General features: G+C 36.0%; 1 protein-coding gene across 1 annotated transcript in view; it reads right to left on the reverse strand.

Annotated features, from left to right (window-relative positions):
- SUGCT (succinyl-CoA:glutarate-CoA transferase) overlaps window positions 1–18,610 on the reverse strand; it is a 315,160-nt gene that overhangs the window by 186,619 nt on the left and 109,931 nt on the right. The window contains exons 10-11 of the mRNA XM_036379282.1: window positions 10,105–10,176; window positions 5,798–5,895 (exon numbers count right to left, since the gene is read on the reverse strand). Of these exons, the coding sequence (XP_036235175.1) occupies window positions 5,798–5,895; window positions 10,105–10,176 (170 nt within the window). The remainder of the gene's footprint in view (window positions 1–5,797; window positions 5,896–10,104; window positions 10,177–18,610) is intronic.

The following is an 18,610-nucleotide window of genomic DNA, read 5'->3' on the forward strand; positions in this document are numbered from 1 at the left end:
CAGACAGAGGGAAACATGACTATCTTGTAAAATGCATTTCTTATGGCTACTGAGAAGTTACTCCAGCATGTAAAAGAACTAATTATTTTGTAGTCAGATAGTGGTAAGCTACGCACATTAGAAATACACTGCTTTTCTCCAACCTTCCTCTGTTTTACTCAAGTACAAAAAAAAGGACTGTAACTTTTATACTCATGACAAAAGAAGTGCAAATTAACTGAAAATCAGCTAGGTAAACACACATGAATAAAAGCACATTGAGAAGGATGAAAAGTTGCATTGATTTTGTTGCTGGTTTTCTTTTAACCCAAGGGGATTAAGGAACTAGCAAGAGACAAGTCAAAAAGTCCATTTAAAATCACTGATTTCAGTAGCCTCAAGTTAGAAATGTAAGTCATCAGAAAAGAGAGAGCAAGTTCCTTTTCAGAAAGGATCTTGAACTTCACACAGATATGACAATCTTAGAAGGTTATTAAAGGTAAGAAAAAACCCACAAAAATACACATTAGCTTACCCAGTCCAAAAATCAGATGCTTGAGACATTTTAGATCTCTCTCATTTGTGTACACAGAAGTCAGCATAAAATAGCAATTTAAAATGAAGTGTTTTAAAGCAAAATATGGCAATTTGGTAGCCACTGTCTACACAGCTCAACCCTCCATGTGCTGATGGTAAGGTAGGTGACTGGGGAAAGTAAGCCTTACCAGCTGTGCCACACTGAAGTCAATTGTCTTTCAAACTTCAAACACCTGTCTTGCTGAAGCTGTAAACAAGCAGATGCTCATGCCTGTAATGTTATCAAGTGACTTTAGTCAGCAAGGCACTTGGCTTAGAAAAGGAAATGGTGGGGATAGGGAAGGAGATTTACAAAGGCTGGGTGTGTCTCAACAAGTGTGAATTTAACAATGCTTCTCATCAGGCAAATTAAACATCTTACAATACTCTTTCCCCTTTAGGTGCACTCCTCTTCTGTTACTAGGTGGAAACCATTTAGCAATGACTTTATTAACTGAGGATCAAGTTCCTCTGTGTTTCCTTCCTGCTCATTCCTTTTCCCCTCACACTTACATAAGCAGCGTGCAGCTGTAGTGTACAATCAAGAATAAGGGGTTTAAAATATAAGTGCTAGGAATAGAAGTTCCACTCTGAATCATTTCCAGCCCTAACACTTCTGAGTCCACAATAATTTGGTTAGAGCTGCAGGAGCACTAATCATACTGAATTTATGTGTTCTTCTTTATGTGAAGCTGCTTCAGTTTAAAGGCTGAGGGCACGTCTGCTGCTCACCTTCCACCTACACCTATACACCCCCACAAACTCTTTTCCATTTACAGGTTAATTTCCCAAAGTACCTTGGAGCACACATTTAGCTGCCCTTAAAATGTGTCTACATTACTGAGGTACATGGTGGGATTAATGTTTGAATTCTGGAGTAATTTGAAGAAGATCATTAGATTAAGCCCCCTTTCTCAAAGCAGTTTCTTTTAAAACTGGTATTATACTAGGTACTATTAAAATGGGTACTATACTATTTTGCACACATGTAAAATTTCATGTGCAGTCTATATATGTGTGTCTTGACATATGCCTGCTTATATATACGCATACAAAATAATCTGCATTGTGTCTGGTACTATTGTGTTCTAGTGGAAGCAAAAGTGAAAGGGAGGCAGAGGGGGAAGAGAGCAACAATTAAAACTTGGTTCTCTTGTTTGTGAGTTAGATGTACACCTAACTCACAAACCAGAGGTTTTCACTGGAAACTTAAAAAAGAGAGTGCTCTGTAGTCTGTCAGTTCTCACATGAGCTGGGAGTCTCAAGGGCTTCAGTGGTAGCCATTGAACCTGACCTCCACCCAGGTAGGGTCATTTTAAATTGACTCTTGGCACATACACAAGAAAGGAAGGCAGAGGTAATTTGCTTTTGTCAGAGTTCTGCTTTCTTGTCATTTGGGGAAAATGTAACATAAATAAAGAAGCAGATACAGAAGGCACCAAAACTTTTTTTTTCTTTTTTTTTCTTTTTTTTACTGAAAAGTAGATGTGCAAATGCCAGCAGTGGGAGGAGAAAGAGGAAATAAGATGAAGAGAGGGAAGGGGGCCTGTAGAAAGTGGAGGAAGATGATGGGAACAGGAAAAAAACAGCATAAAAGGAAGAGGACCAGAGATGGCAAAGGGACAACACCACCAGTAGCAAAACAAGTTCAAAATGCCCCATGGGCCTATATCCTTCTTGCAGCATTTTACTCATTTCCCCATAGACTGTGGAACTAAAAACCCTTCATGTCTTGAGATGGAACTGTTTTCTGTAATCCCTCCTATTGCTCCAGTATGAGAGCAGGCTCTCTCAGAAGCAGCATACCACTCCACAGGAGTTTACCTTCCCTTCACTTTTATTGACATATGACATTCTCTGTGGATATGGGAACTTATCCTTCCTTATTTGCTGTCCCTCTCCACCTTTCATTTGTGCCCTACAGATGGAATTGAGATGTACAGAGAGCAAACTGGATTAAAGAGCTAAGGACAGGAATGCTTCACTCTTCATTTCTTCATTTCCTCAGGATGAGGAAATTCTTTCTGAAATAAATGGAGCAATTCACACCTTTCAGAGCAGTTGTTTCAAGTTGCATATATGTCTGAAGTCATATTCATCCCCATCTTATATTCTCACTCAGTTCAGTATATCTGACTTTGATGAATACATAATTTCACACCCTTCTGAGAAGTCTTCTCTTTAAAGGTCAATTTCTTCTAAGTGCTGCATAATCCCCATGGTTACCTGACTGCCCTGAAATCTGGCATGGTTACCACAGGTGGTGAATAGAATTATTGATCTAAATTAGAGGTCACATGAGTCAAGAATTCCCAATATAGTGCCTTTTTCTTAAAAAAACACCAGCATTCCTAAACATTGACCACTTGTCCCAATGTTTCCTTTGTGCACACATCTAAAAATAAAATTGTGACCAGTTCCTCATTTTTTAGCAAATAAAAGCCACCAAGCGCCTCCTTGGTGAGTTCAATGCTTTCAAAAATTTCAGCTCCATGCATGAAGCGTATTATATGCTCGAGACTTCGGGAAGTTTTTGACCCTGTGAGTAGGTCTGAACAACTCCTTCTATTCCTATACAAAGCCTGGTGAACACTTTTTCTTAAGGGTTACTTTTTCTTAAGTAAAGAATCCTTCTTTTTGCACTTACTGAATGCTCAGAAGTTAGAAATTAATTGCAGATAGTTAATTTTGAAAATTAAGAATAAGTTGAAAAGAAAAGGTGAAACACAAAAAACAGCTCCAGAAACAGTTCAAAAAGGATAAGGGCAAGGAAATAGGGTAGATAGGTCAGTGGAAACCTGCTCTAAGCTCTGGTGGAGCCTTGGTTTATTAGGATTAGAACAACATCAAAGGCTTGAAAAAAATATATGCTTATCTCTACTGTGCAACAGCAGTGCTATATGTAAGCAACTGCCATACATGCTGCTTAAATACCAATGACTTAGTGAAACAGAAAGGGTGTATAAACTGAAAGTGGCAGCAGGAGAGTTTGGGGAGAAAAGGAGTGTCGCATCTTAACAAAACTACTGTACTTCACACAACTGAACTTCATTTGCTAGACTGAGAAAATCAATGTCTAAAGAATATGTCTTCTAAGCTGCTCCAGCTTATATCTCCACAAATTCATTTTAAAGTGGACAGCAGTGCACATACAGTGAGTGAATAAAAGGGTCTGCAGGTGGTTTTGTCCAAGTAATGCACCTTAGGGTTATATTTTCCATGTGCTGGAAGCTGTAATACTATCAAGCAATCAGCGAGTAAATTAAGGTATTTTTCAGTGAAATTCTATCATTACTATTTTGTCATTTCCCTTCATTTCTCAAGGGTTGACATTTTTCAGCACTGAGAAACTATTCATTTAATTCTCTAAGTAACTTCAAAAATAAACCATGTACAATTTTACAAAAAACTGTGCATTAGTGAAATAGAGCAAAGTTACCATGGAATGTGTGTGGAAACACATTCAACTTCCATTAGAATACTGAAGGTGTTTGTTATATCTGTGTTTTATAACTGATTGCCAGATGAACTCACAATAATATGACATAACAGAATACTTTAGAAATGTCTACTCAAAAAGTGTGTATACATTTACATACTTGCATATAATATGCAGAAATTCAGCCTAAATTATAATAATAAAACAGAACACAAACTCTGAGAAAAAAAAAGACATAAAGCAGTAATTAGAAGAGCAATAATGTAATTTGATTAACTAATAGCTACAGATACATAAACAAATTGTAATTCTGGCAATTCAAAGAACAACTGTTCCTTGAACTTTATCTTCTTGCTCAGACATTGCCCATGAGAAAAAAAAAAAAGACAACATCCAAAATTAACCAGAGGCAACAAGCTATCAAGTAACTGATCTATGGATGGCAAAATAGCCTTCTCACAAGGTACCAGAGCACATCAGATAAATTCCATACTAAATGAAGTCCAAGTAGTAAATCAACATGAACCAACTTTGAAACTAAAACTATGCATCAATAACGTAAGAGCTCAAAATTAGGTCAAAAGATAAATTATGGCCTTTCAGGGGCTCAAAACTTATAGCAAAAGTGGCCTCATTTGCGCTATCACAATCCATTTGTTACAAGAATGTAAAAGAAGAGTTCCCAAAGTTAATCAAGGACAGTTGCACCATAATTATTCAAAAATGCAGTCACTTGGTACTTTGTTTTTTTCACTAGGGGCAGGACATCTAAAAATATACAGGTCAGACAGAGACAAAAGTACAAGTGCAAAACAGAACAAATGAAATAACCCTCTACACTCTTTAATGGCTCATGATTCTGGTTCTCAATATCCAAAAATGTGGGATTGAGAGTGGGGAGTGTGGATGTGCTCTGAAACTGAAACTCTTTTTCTTGGATGGAATGAAAAGGGGAGACATCTGACTTAATGCTTCTAAACTCCCCCAGTAAAATTGCCTCAATGATAAATGCTATGCATTTGTTGACAAAGACTAATACTGGTCAACATGATAATATGACTTTTCTTGAATAACTAACCACCTCCTGTGCTCATCCCCAGAAGTATGAGCTGCTGCCAAAGCCACCTTTGGGAAGGTTTACATAGATAAGATTTTTCTTTCATTACATAAATATATCATCCTCTCCATTAAACAGAAGAGCACTCCACAGATATAAGGCCTTCTCAAACAGAATGAGGAAGATAACTAAGCTATTATAATCTCTCAAATAAAAGATTCTTTCAGTTCTCTCTTAAAAAAATTATTTAATAGGATGATTCCCAAACAGAAAACTAAACATATATCCTTTTGATTTCAAAAGGAATGGCCCAGGGAGAGTTTGTGGCACAGAGTACTACAATACAGAATCAGCAGTAAGGAGGAACTCCCCTGGATACAGAAACACTCATTGAAAATTTAAAATCCCACAGCAAAAGCAAATGGTGCTCCAAGCATTTTTTTCCAGGTGCTACATTCATCCAGGAAAGCAGAAAGCATTGGTTTCACTAAAAGTCAAGTTAATGTTAAAGAGAAGTTAAAAGGGTTTCTGAGAACTTAAATCTGTGGTCTGGCTTCTTTAGTTCACACCATTGTCTGTGTGCAAAAGGCTGACTATTTAACATCAGTAAGCTTTTGCAATACCTATTATAAAAACTAGAGTATCTCAAAAGAGTAAAACAAAATTTTCACATGATGAAGGTTTGTTATGCATTACTCTTTGCATTTACAGATTAAATAAAGATTCTTCCCTTTTAATTAACTTACCGCATTGATAATATGTCAATAAGTTCTTTTCTGTTCTGGACTCTGAGTGTATTAGTTTTGTATCTGGAATCTTTACTAACTTCAGGCAAATTCAGGATCTAAGTAAAAAAAAAAGGTAAGTAAAAAATGTGCTTGACATTATATATATATATATATATAACAAAATAATTACTGATTTTTTTAAAAATCACTGATTTCCAATAATCATTATTTATCAATCATTTAATATAAAAAAATGAAAAATTAATTTTTAATTCTTTTTGTAAAAAGCCTCCTTGTTGATGCAATGTAACAAGTAAAGGAAAAAGAGAGAAATCAGACTGAAGATCCAAATCTTAGCTAACAGCTTTTGGGAGCAGTCAGGAGAAATTCTTACCATGGAACATCAAAAAAGTAAGTTATTAACATAGGGATGGATAGATCTGTGGGATTATGCTGCACTAACTTATATGTCACAGAAAAAGAAATACGTCTGTACTTCATAAACTAGATGGAGAAAAGATATGTCTAAGATTATTTCTTTCCACTTCAGTAATCTCTGTCAAAAAGGAAAAAGAAAAACAAAAGAAATTTTCTTAAAAAAAGTCTTTTTCTATTGAAACACCATTGGTCTTTTTTAGTTTTTTTTTTTTTTCCAAAAGAATTATTAAAGAAAAGTGGTTGTATAGCCTCTGAGAAAGGAGAAATACATCTTTGATGTCTAACTTCAACCTGCCACATTAGACCTTTAAAAAACATATGCTTTAAACAACATGTGAAGACCATGCATATTATACTATAAGGGGAATTAAATATGCAGAATGAGTCTTACTATTTTGTACAGGGATTCATTAGAAAAGCAGCTGTGTGGGAAATCAATATAATTCACCTATTTGTGCCACAATGACTTTCTATAGAACATAAATAAACACAATTAAATGTGAATTCTAAAAATACACCAATTACATCAGCTACAGAGACAGGCAGCATAGAATCTTATAAAGAAAAAGACTGTCACATTTTCTTCATGTATTTTTACTCACTAACACACATTAAAGCTCAGTTTTTCTTATGATGAGTCTTATAATCATTCTAAACATGCTACATTTTTATAGGGCCATTTCTAAGACGGCTTTAAAAAATACAGTGGCTCAAATCTGAAGTTCCTATAGCCCATCATTCTATCTCTGCCCGTTGTCTGTTGCTTAGGAAGAGTTTAAGAACAGGGCCAGTACATACAACACTTCCTTAATATTCATCCAAATTCCACTCCTCTTTTGATTAGGACATTTCTGAGTTGAAGGTGTTTTCTACATATTTAGCAATCATCAATGGATTTATGTTTTATTAACATATTCAGTCGCTCCCTGAATGCATATGTTTGTGTACTGTCACATGTAAGTGGGTGTCAAGTCGGTGTCAATCTCTCTGATATTTGCTTGCTAAGCATGGAAGCAAGGTATCTGTAAGTTATGCTAGGACAATGGTGATGTTCCAAAACTTTTCTGCAGATTTTTATCCGCAAGGTAACATAAAACATCAATCTAGCATCTTCCATCAATACCTAATTCACAGCATATTTTCTTTTCCTTCTGCATTTATATCATCCATTTTATGGAAATCACAACATATCATAAATTAGCATTAGAAAATAGCTAAGTTTTTCTATCTGGAAGTTTATCAATATTATTGGTACCCCTTAAAATTATTTTCTTAATACTGCTGGTTTGGAGTTACAAATCACTGCTTTAGAAAAAAAACTGTAAGATTGTTCAAATTAAATGATAGTGAATACTTATGTGAGCTTAAAAAACCAATAAATAAATCAGAAAGCCATGGTTCCATTTGATGTGTTATATGAAAAATGATCATATGGAGTTGCTCACTCTGCTGTTTTAATTAATGTTACTGATTTCAGCTTTAACTTAATGTCCATCTGGTGTAAAGCTGCATGTCTATATATGTCCTTCTCAATTTTTTTGTGACTAACAAATGCACACTTGAGAAGTTATTCATCAATGCACCATTCATCTTTCTGCATCATGTTGCCAATCTTATTTTCTTTATTTCACTCTGAACATTTAGAATGAAAATGGTGCTCTCTATTTGAGGCCTTGTTCAAGCTTTACATGCACACTCAGAGCTTACACTCTCTGTTTTTTGTGTCCTGCAACACTAGCAAATCTGTTTGAAATCTCCCTTGCTGTACACAAAACTTCAGTCTTCTGAAGAGTCTCGCTCAGTATTCCTAATCAGATCAAATCGGCCACAGATCAGGATGTGCTGTTGTAACACTTGACCACAATGAAACGCATTTCAGCCAGCAGTGTTACAAAGTTTTTTTTCAATTATCTGAGTCCTCAAACAAGCTACATTAGTTGTCACTGATTTTGAAAATATCACAGTGAATTATTCCAGATTTTTCTTTCTGCTTGCCTGAAATGATTGAAGCAGAATGTTTGTTTACAGCGTGAGCCAGCTGTTACATCTCTAGACTATGTGCCTTCAGGGCAACAGCTTCCATACAGCCTCTATTTTCAGCACCAACTCAGCTCAGAAAGATTCTCTAATAGCAATTTCAGTGTTTGAAATAGTTGTCTCTGTATTTACTAAAGTCCACTAGTTGCAGGCCTTCCTGTAATAAAATTCTTTTCCCCTATTGGCTTTCCCTCTTCACACTGTTTTAAGCTCCAAATCACCTTTGATTAGCACAAAGCATATCTCTAATGGGCATTCATTCCAGCATTCCACTGACTTCTTCATCATTTTATTTTTTGGGCAATGTAACAGCCCAAATCCATACCTATAATAGCCTGATAAGGGTATAAAGCATTCTTTATAGAAACAAATATGATAACTGGTCTATAGAAAAATCTAACAATTACTCAAAATTTGAACTACTTTTTCTGCCTTTTTAATCCCTTTGAAATGTAAGCAATTGTCATTTTTCCATGCTCTGTACCTCTTATATTCAATTGTAGGAACACCAGAACACATTTATCAAGATAAAAAAGAAAAAAAACAGCCTGCAGACCAGTGATAATATTAATCTCACTTAATATTCATCCTATATATTCTGGGGTAATACAAACCATTAAAATCTTGCTTCATCTTCTGGGGTTCCATTCACTCTTTAATGATTACAGAGAGAATATGTAGCAACAAGGCACACTGTAATTCTCTCAGCTGCACCCTAAAGTCAGGTAAAGTGCATGGTCTAAAGATTTAGTGCCTGATTGCTCACATCAAGAAGTCAGAACATACTGAGATGGATCTTCAGCTGTGTCTTACTCAAGGATTGCAGGATGACAAACATTTGCTACATAATTCTTCATTTTAGATGATAAAGCACCAAGGAGACATTCACAGCTATGTCCTGGGACACTCTGGAAATATTTCCTTTATGAGATAATGAGTCTTTGATAAAACTGAGTTGGGCCAGGTGGACACTTATTCAGCTATTAGTCTTCCTTCATATTAGGATAATGATGACTGTAGTAGTCAGACACTTTTTTGAAGAAAACCCACTGAGCAAATTTTGAAGAGGTTAAGAGCCAATTCAAAGTGAAAGCAGAACCCTTCCACATAGCGAGGTGAGGATCCATACCCCAAACTGTACTAAAAGAGAATCAAAATAGCACTGTCCTCTTACTACATATTCCAGTTATTACTGATGAACTTCCACAGAAATGTGAAATATCTGACATGAACAAATGGAGGAAAATAATGCTCAGTTTCCTGAGTGTCATTAATCTATATTAAATATCCTATTTCCTAGAAAAAAAAACACAATGTCCAAAATAGCTAGAGCTGTAATTTTTTGAAATGTTGTCTAATGCTATATGCAAAAATTCTCTTGTCCCATCTTATATGTTACTGGGGTCTTTTATTTGGAATGTTGATACATTTCATTTAGAACAATTTTTTTTAACATTGTTCTTCAACATCATGTCTCTGCACCACTCCAAAATCAGCCCAGTCCTGTAACATTTCTTTTCTAAGTCCACAAGTTTCTCAGTGAGCACAGATCAGCACATGCTAGGGTCTCTAAAGGACAATGTGCTTGGGTAATGATTTAAGTAGATGTAGATTCAATCATATGTGCACAGACTTCAAAAAGAGCACAGTACCTACAAGTTTTAGAACTGGTGTGTTCTGAACTCACAGTCAGAACAGATGCAGGGTTAGAATTTATACTCACCACGTATTTCCATACAGAAAATAAAAAATGAATAAAAAACAGAGATAATAAAGAAGAATCAACATCTTAATTTTCCTAGTGAGAATGGAAGCTATTACACATTTCTGTACTCTTGCCTAACACACACCTTGCACACAGTGACAAACTGATGATCATTTCCAGCTCCCACCACGATGTAGCCATCCTTGGTCTTAAATGCCTGGAAGAACAAAGACAGGTGATAAGCTGTTACTAAACTATAAAATATTAGCACACCTTTGAAGTGAAACTCTGTAAGTAATGTTCAAATGACTTCCTTAAACATTTCCATTCAGACCCAATCTCTTGTTCTACAAAAGCGCTCAAAGTCACCCATTCACAAAGATGGATGAGGCTCTTTTTGAATTTTTTTCCTAGAGCTGAGAAGTCATCTTGGTTAATAGTTTATTTGCTAAAAATGTGTCATGAGCTACCCTTAATGCATCCCACAATCACAGGACTGAGGATTGCCATGATGATGTTTACTTGCCAGGAGGAATTTATTCAGGTTCACTCTGACTGACTCAGAGCAGACGTCTGCACTAAAATGTTACAGATCATGACCAAACACACCAAAAAATAATTGCCAAATAGTAACTAAAAATTAGGAACTCCCATGGGAATGAAAGGGATAGACTGCATCTTTACAGCTCTTCAGCTGGAGATAAGTCTATCTCCTTAGTCAGTAGTCTCAAGATCGATCTTATGGAGGAAATGGGACTTCTTGTCCAATTTTAAAGATGTAATTTTTACTTTTGACTTCGTTACAGTGACCTTAGTGGCACATTTCATAGTAAACACAACATTGAACTGGGTAGAACATAACAGCTTTCATTTCAGTCTAAACCATCTCACTTAAGACTTCCACTGGAAAAAAGAAAATCTGTAATTGGCAACACCCTAAATTGTTTTCCATTGTGTTAGGGCATCTTCTAAAACTGGATAATGCAATTCCTCTTTTCTCCATACCTCTCTCTTATACAAAGGTGTATAACCGCAGTTTCAGTCATACATAGTACTAGCCCAATTTTTGAAAACATTTAGGAGAAATTCTTTCACCATTAATTTGACTTCAATGTAAGAGGCCAGCATAGGCTGGTGCACTAATGGTGGCAAGAACTTTCAATCCTTTCTTGCAGAGAGTGAAACTCATCTTCCATTCCTACAAATCTTTCTTTTTTTTTTTTTTGTCTTTTTTTAATGAACTATCATGTCCTCATTTAAAAGTGTGAATTTTCACAATAAATTTTGGTAAAATAACACACAAATGTAAGTCCTGGAATGGAAACACTTTAAAATTCTTCTCATGCCACTGTGGCTTATTCCTCTTCAAAGAGAGCAATATGCTATCTCAACTTGCAATCTTTCATATAGATACAAATACGTTCACTAAGACTCTTTTACCATCTGGGATAGTCCAAGTTTTAAAATTGCATGTGGACAATCATGTCCTCTGAAATGCAGGTAACTGTGCATCAGAGTTAAAATATCACCTGTTTGCTCTATCTATGTTTCATTTCATGGTAAAGAGTATTGTCCAGTCATAAGGCTTAACAATTTATTTTTCATGCATTTAATTAAGTAGTTCAGTCTAAGATAGCAAGCAAAGATAAAATTCAGCAAAGAATTAGTCCCAAGCATGCAAGAAAGTACCACTGCCTTGGCCCCAGTACAGTAAAACTTTAGTAAAATACATCATATAAAGGTACTACATACTGATGGTGAGAAAAGTAGTAAGCAAAGAAAAAAGATTGGAGAAAAGAATACAAAAAAATATTTTTATGTAAACATATAAACATTTCTTAGCTAAATCTGTTCATAAAAACCTCACTCTAAAAAAATAATGGCAGACCCTGGTAAAAGAATATGTAAGACTCTCCCTCCCAGTAAATGGGAGGCCTTTAGTGGGAATAATTATGAATTAAAACTGTCTGAATAAACTTACTACCTTTAGTTACAGGCAAAATCTGTTTTCTGAACACTCTGTCCAAATCATGATTTTTCTTTGCTGATATTCAGAGTTCTAAAACCAGCCTCATGCAAGTCACACAAATTATGAGTCAAACACTATATGTATCAGTGTGCATATATAACACAGAATAATTTTTATTGGTGCAGCCATTTACTACTTCCTGTAAATACAAATCAGAATTCTTTTGTACATCCTTTTAAACATCCAGTCTGGATGCCTGCTACAGCTTACAAAGTATATGTCATATGTACAGATCCTCTTCCTCAGCACTCCAAAAATTACTTCTATTGGTACTGTGGGCAAATCTTAGAGAGTTTATTATTTATCAACAACTTCTGTTGAGACACAGGTCTCTGTAAGAAGGCTGCAATCACACAATAGCTGCTGCATACCACTGTGAAGCATGCATCTGTACCCACTGGCTACCCATGCAGCAGCGGAAGTCACTCTGAATTTAAGGGCCTGGTTATTAGCATGTGTGCTTCAGTTGCTTTGTGGAATGTGTGGGAAAACTGATTATTCTTAATTGCATTGTATGTCTAAAAAGCTAAAATAACAATCATGTCATCCTTACACAACAAAAATGGTATCATAATAAATGCAGCAGTGTCTTTTTCCATGAAGCTTAACTCAAATGTCTTCAGCTGCTATTTTAAGCTTCCCATTACAAAACAGCTGATTATTTGCCAGTCATTGCTGCTGATAAAGCAGAAACTTCCAAATGTTACTAACATAATGTTGATGCCAACATTTAAGGATGACAATGGTTTTATTCATCACCCATGAATGTACACACACTACAGGTTGCCACAGGTTACCATCTGGTCACAGAAAGCTTCACAATCTTATTATACAAAGGAGAGTAAGGGCAAAGTGCAGACAGATTTTAATGAGATTTTGTTTTGATAAACTGCTGTCCATCACATCGAATCATTTCACATTAGTGCAATAAAAGGCACTACACACACAAGGCAAAAGTCCTTTTCCCCTTCCCTTTTCTTCTGAAGAATGAGGCCTTCTGATAAGATTCTTCAGGGTACAATCATGAGTTAACCTGCTACTCCCATGAGGTATCTTGAGCAATAGCACATCATTTGGTGAAGACAAGAAACAAATACTAAGCAAAAAATTATTAGAAATCTTATTCATGGAAAAGGCAGAGAAAGATTGGGAGCATTCAAAGGTGTAGCTTTTTCAGTGTAGTGCAAAAACTTGAGGGTTTCCAAGAAAATAGCCTGTAAATTCCCATTGAATGGATATTTTGTACATGACATTAACACATGTTCAAAGGCAGATCTCAAGGTCCAGTGTGTATGCATCACCACCTCACACTGTCAAATGGATGTTCCAGGACCTTATTAACACTCAGCACTTTTCCAACTTTGATCCTAGAACAAGTATATGCCTGAGATACTTTGTGTATTAAAATATTTTAATTTCCCTAAACATGTGGCATATAAAATCTATCCACCTTCAGGAATGTTTTATGTGGTCTACAAGTATTCTCCAAATCCAAATGTGTTACATAGACTACACAATAAAGATGCAAGCCAAACTTAGCCTAAGTTACTACTAGAGCAAGTAAAGACTTGCTGAGATAATGAGGCCAAAAGAGCCTTTCTTTCCACTGCTCTAAGTTGATAGCCTTTCAAAATTTGCCAGCTTTGAAGGCATTAATGAAAGACCATTAATCTTTGTATTTATTTCCTGCTTTATGAATTTTAAATCTATATGTCCCATGGCAATCATCAATCATACAGAAACATCTTTGCATGTTTTTCAATTTGCATGTTGATTCCACAAAAAACAAACAAACAAACAAACAAAAAACCAAAAAACTTTAAAATATAAGGGACCAGTCAAAAAATATGGCAATTCCAATAAAATTATCAGAAGTCCAAGTCAGTTTTTGAGTCCAAAACATGGTCATCAAAACAACTAGAACATGTGCAGTTATGTATGGCAATGGTTCCCTTCATCAGGTATTTATAGACATTCATAAGATCTCCTTGAGCCTCCTCTCTGACCTTTTAGGCTACACAATCCCAGATCTCTCCTCATATGAAAGATGCCTCAACCCCTTAATTATTTTCTTGGCCCTTCACTGGACCTGATTCAGTATGATCATGTCCTTGTTCCAAAAACCCCAGAATTAGACCCTGTTGTGGATCCACAACTGGATTGAGTGGTTATTCAGCCTCAGTGGTGCTGAGCAGACAGAAGGATCACCTCTTTTGACATGTTGACAATTTTCCTACTCATACGATGAGAATGATCTCTTTCTCCCAGGGACACATTGCTGGCTCATGTTCCATTTTTTTTTCACCAAGATCTCCAGGTCTTTTTGTGCAAAGCTACTTTCCACCAGGTCAGTCTCAGTCTGTACTGATGCATGGGTTATTTCCTATCATGTGCAGGACATCATATTTCCCTTTGTTGAATTCCATTAGATTCTTGATGGCCTGACTCTCCAGCCTGTCACAGTCCCTCAATGGCAGCACAATATATCTTGGTAGATCATGTATCAACCACTCTTCTCCATTTTGCACATTCTACAGATTTTGGAGGCCAAACAATATTTGGAGTGACCAACAAAACAAAGTATTGGGTTTTTCAAAATGTGGAATTATTCCATATTTAGGAGAGGTTAAAAGGAGATGTTAATTATCTGAAAAAATGCTTATATTCATTACCATTTACCATATTGGCCTGTTTACTGATAATGGCTGTCAATGGTTGAAATATTTGAATGTTTTCAGACCTCCCCTTGGCAGAACATTTGTACTGCATCAGATATGGTAAAAATTATGCATAACTCATATTTATGAGTTTTCTTATCTCATATTCCAGTGCGAATAACAATTAGGGTCTGTAGAGACACTTAAAATCCCTTTTCATTGAGAATACCTGATGTTAGATAACCTTGGATTTGAAGTATCTTTCAAGACAGTGTTGCCTTTTGTATCATAAATTTGAATAGTAGCATCCCTAAAAGCATCCAAATATGAATCATGAGGGGAAGAGTTGAAAGTTATGGGATAGTCAGTATGTATTGGCAACTTCTGGAAAAGGACTTAAAGGGACTTAAATTTTTGCATGCATTCCAACTGCTCTGGGTCTTACAGAGCAAGAGGCTTCAACTGGCATCATCAAACAGCTTGTTTAAGATTTTGGGATGATGGTATCATTGAATAAAGCCTAGATACAGTATTTCTGTAAGTTAAGTGTTTGTCAGCACAACGGGCAGCTCTCTCTGATGGCATTACAGCAGAACACTCCTCTGAGCTCCCTCCCAAGGCTGACATAGGAGCAAGCAGCTTCATGTGGAGGCTGAATGAAACTTTGGGACTAGCTGGGAACAATGCAGAACAAACACACTTTCTTGTGAAGTCTTAAACATAACACCAGGAAAAGCCAAGCCAGTATTTTCAAACAAAGCTTTGAAACATATCATTAACATTTTTTTAAGAGATTGCTTTTCAAGTGTCACTCTTTCCTCTCCCCTCCATTTTCTCATTTACAGAACCATTGAGACTCTAGGTGACCATACACAGGTCTTTGTTTACAAGCTTGAAGTACTTCCCTGGCATTCATGGGTGTGGTCAAACAGAAGAGCTGGTCTCTTGCAGGCTTGGAGCACAGTTTTATTACATAATTGGTCATCAATTAGACTTTGAAATTTTCCAGTGCAATATTCAATTCAATGTAAAGGTCATTAAGGACAAGCATTATCTAGTCTTAATGCAGATTAAAGGCTACAATTAAGAAGGTGATGCATTCAGGATTTGACTGATCTGTACAGGCTCCCTTGTCCTTCCAACCAAATGTATCTATGGTATATGTTGATTTTTCTCTCTCCAAACCAACCTAATGAACTACAGTGTAGGAGATTCTCAGTTTTGCTTCACATCCAGAATCATTACATTCCTTACAAATGGAATTAACTTTGCACATAATTTCTCTATCTTTACACATTAGTTTGAATAAAACATCAGCTGTACCACAGAACCATGGAGGAGTCACATTCTTTTTTCTTTCAAGGGAAGGGCACAATCCTTTCATAACAACTTAATATTTAATTACTGTAACAAATGGGAACAAGACCAAGAAGTGTGGTCAGTGGTAGTTCTGAGCAATACATATAAACCATAAAGACCACACACTTTGAAACTATTTGCCTACTTTGCACTCTCTTCCAGTGAAAGCAAACAGTAAAAATAAAAAAATGTAAATTTCATGGACTGGATTAATGAATGCTGAATGTTTTCACCAAGCAAACTGAAGAAGGACATTCCACACAGAGATTTCACTTTTCCTCTCTGATCTTTTCAACCTACACTACTTGCGTCTCACTTCCCTACCACATTGCAGGACATGCTACCTTGCAACTTTACAGCTGTCAGTCTACCAGACAGATTAGCATTAACAATATCTGCAAAAATTCTCTTGCCAAAAAAACAAAAAAAAGTTTGACTGGATGCCATGAGCTCCTAGGAAAGGTGTTTATGGCAAGAGTGGGAATAATTGCTTTGGTCCCTGAGACGAGGCAGAACACTGGTACTGATGTAAGGAAGGCACACCACAGACTACCAGCCAGGCATACGATTCACTTCTGCAGAACCTACTACTCATTAGACAATTTTCCTGATCAGCCTTCAAGTTCCATACATGCATGAACCCAGAAAAAAGTGATGTTGTCTAACTGATCCACAAGAAAAGATGATTAACCACTAAAAGTTCTCTGATTGCACCTTCCTGAAAGGGGCAGCAAAGTTTACACAAAATCACAGCATCAAACATATGTGCATTTGGCAATATAGCGTATTACTCTCAACACTCCTTCAGGAAACAGAAGAGCTTAGAACTGCTTTCCAGCCCATGTCATGTTTTATCCAGTTCTTGCCTAATATGAGAATTATAAACCACTGGAAACAGACTGAATCCAAGGCTTCTCCAATCCCAGCTCACTGTCCTAAGAAACAGGTTGGAGACAGGATCTCTCTCTCCCTCACTTACTCTTCATCTGGCCATAAGATATTTGCACTGTTCATATCCCAACTGACTAGATGCAATCCATAGGTCGGTAATCTAAAAGTACCAGTTGGACAAACTATTTATCAAATAGACTTTTACAGTTGTTACTTCATATTCAATAGTAATAGAATATTAACGGTGAATTTCATACCCTCATACTTTCAGACTTTTCTCCAGAATATCTCAAAGAACATATGCTACCAAGGAAATGAAACAATTTACTTAATTTTCTAATGCAATATACATTTAGCTTCAGTGCCCAAAAAGACATTTAGAAACTCCTGTAAGAACAGTGAACAGCTTTAAAGTGGGAAACTTGTCACTTTCCCAAACTTCTAAAATTTTAAATACCTAAACTGTACCTCAATTAAAAATAAATTATCTGGTACTGTAAACTGGCATTTAAACTGTTTCTTGCTGTTGAAAAATATCAGGCACAGAATCACATTCTCCATTGCCACATTAGTTTTCCATTAGTTTTTCAACAATGAAATTACACACACACAGACGCACACACAAAATAAATAAACTTTAATCACAGTATCACACTGGAGCCAGTGTAATTAATGTTGTGTCAGCATTTCCATTTAAGCCACTATTTTCAAGAGGTTTATAGCACAGCCATAAAAATTCAGTTAGGTTGAAATTAAGCAAACAAGGTCTTATACAGCAAGCAACATTTAAGTATATATACAGACAGCAGCCAGTTACTACTTATATGGGAATTAAAATAGACGCTTACTGATTTTAAAGGGCACTGCAGAGCCAGTTTTTAAACAATATTTTTCTCAACATTTATAATGTCTCAAAAGCCTGAATCCATGCTATGTTTCTTTATTCTTTTTTCTTTCTCACACAATAGTTCACACAATTTCTTCCAATTTTGGGATTGTAAGCATTGTATTTTTGTTTCACTTTCAAAGTAAAAGAATGCAATGAAAACATTTCTTTTGAAAAACATCATACATGACCACAGTTTGATGCTGATACAGGCCTCCAGGCGTTAGTGATGCAGAAATGACAAATATTTCTTACATCTTCCAATAATCATAAGCTATCATAAGTCTGGAAGATCTGAGTACTCAAATATGAGGTTTTGAGGTTTTAAAAATGCTATTTTTAATGTAATTCTAGATGAGTTCTTATTTCTGTTTTTAGTAGAACTCATCAGAGCAGGATTTGTGTCACTGTTTCTGTCCCTTTTCCCTCTCTACTTTTTGAAATTAAGTGTTGTAGTGGTACAGTTTCCAAAGGTGAGTTTTATAATACTGACCACCTATTTGACTCATACTGAGTTAGGGACCATACTGAGTCCTGCAATCAGTCTGGGATTTCAAGCTGCAGATGACCCAGTGCAGGTAAGCTAGAACTCAGACTGGGCTGGCAATGCTATGAACTTAAAGGTCTCAATGATTTAGTGTCCTGCTACAAAGAAGGCTCTTCAGAAAACTGAGTGAAATAATTTGTTTCTCAACAACCAGTCAACAGAGAAGAGCAAGGAATCAAATTAGCAATGATGCTTGTGAAAATCAGAAAAAACACCAATGGTGACACAATTACAGGCGTGCAAAATTGGCCAAGTTTCACAATTTGGCACTTTCATAACTTA

This window comes from Molothrus ater, chromosome 1, assembly GCF_012460135.2.
Source record: "Molothrus ater isolate BHLD 08-10-18 breed brown headed cowbird chromosome 1, BPBGC_Mater_1.1, whole genome shotgun sequence".
Lineage (NCBI taxonomy): Eukaryota > Metazoa > Chordata > Aves > Passeriformes > Icteridae > Molothrus > Molothrus ater.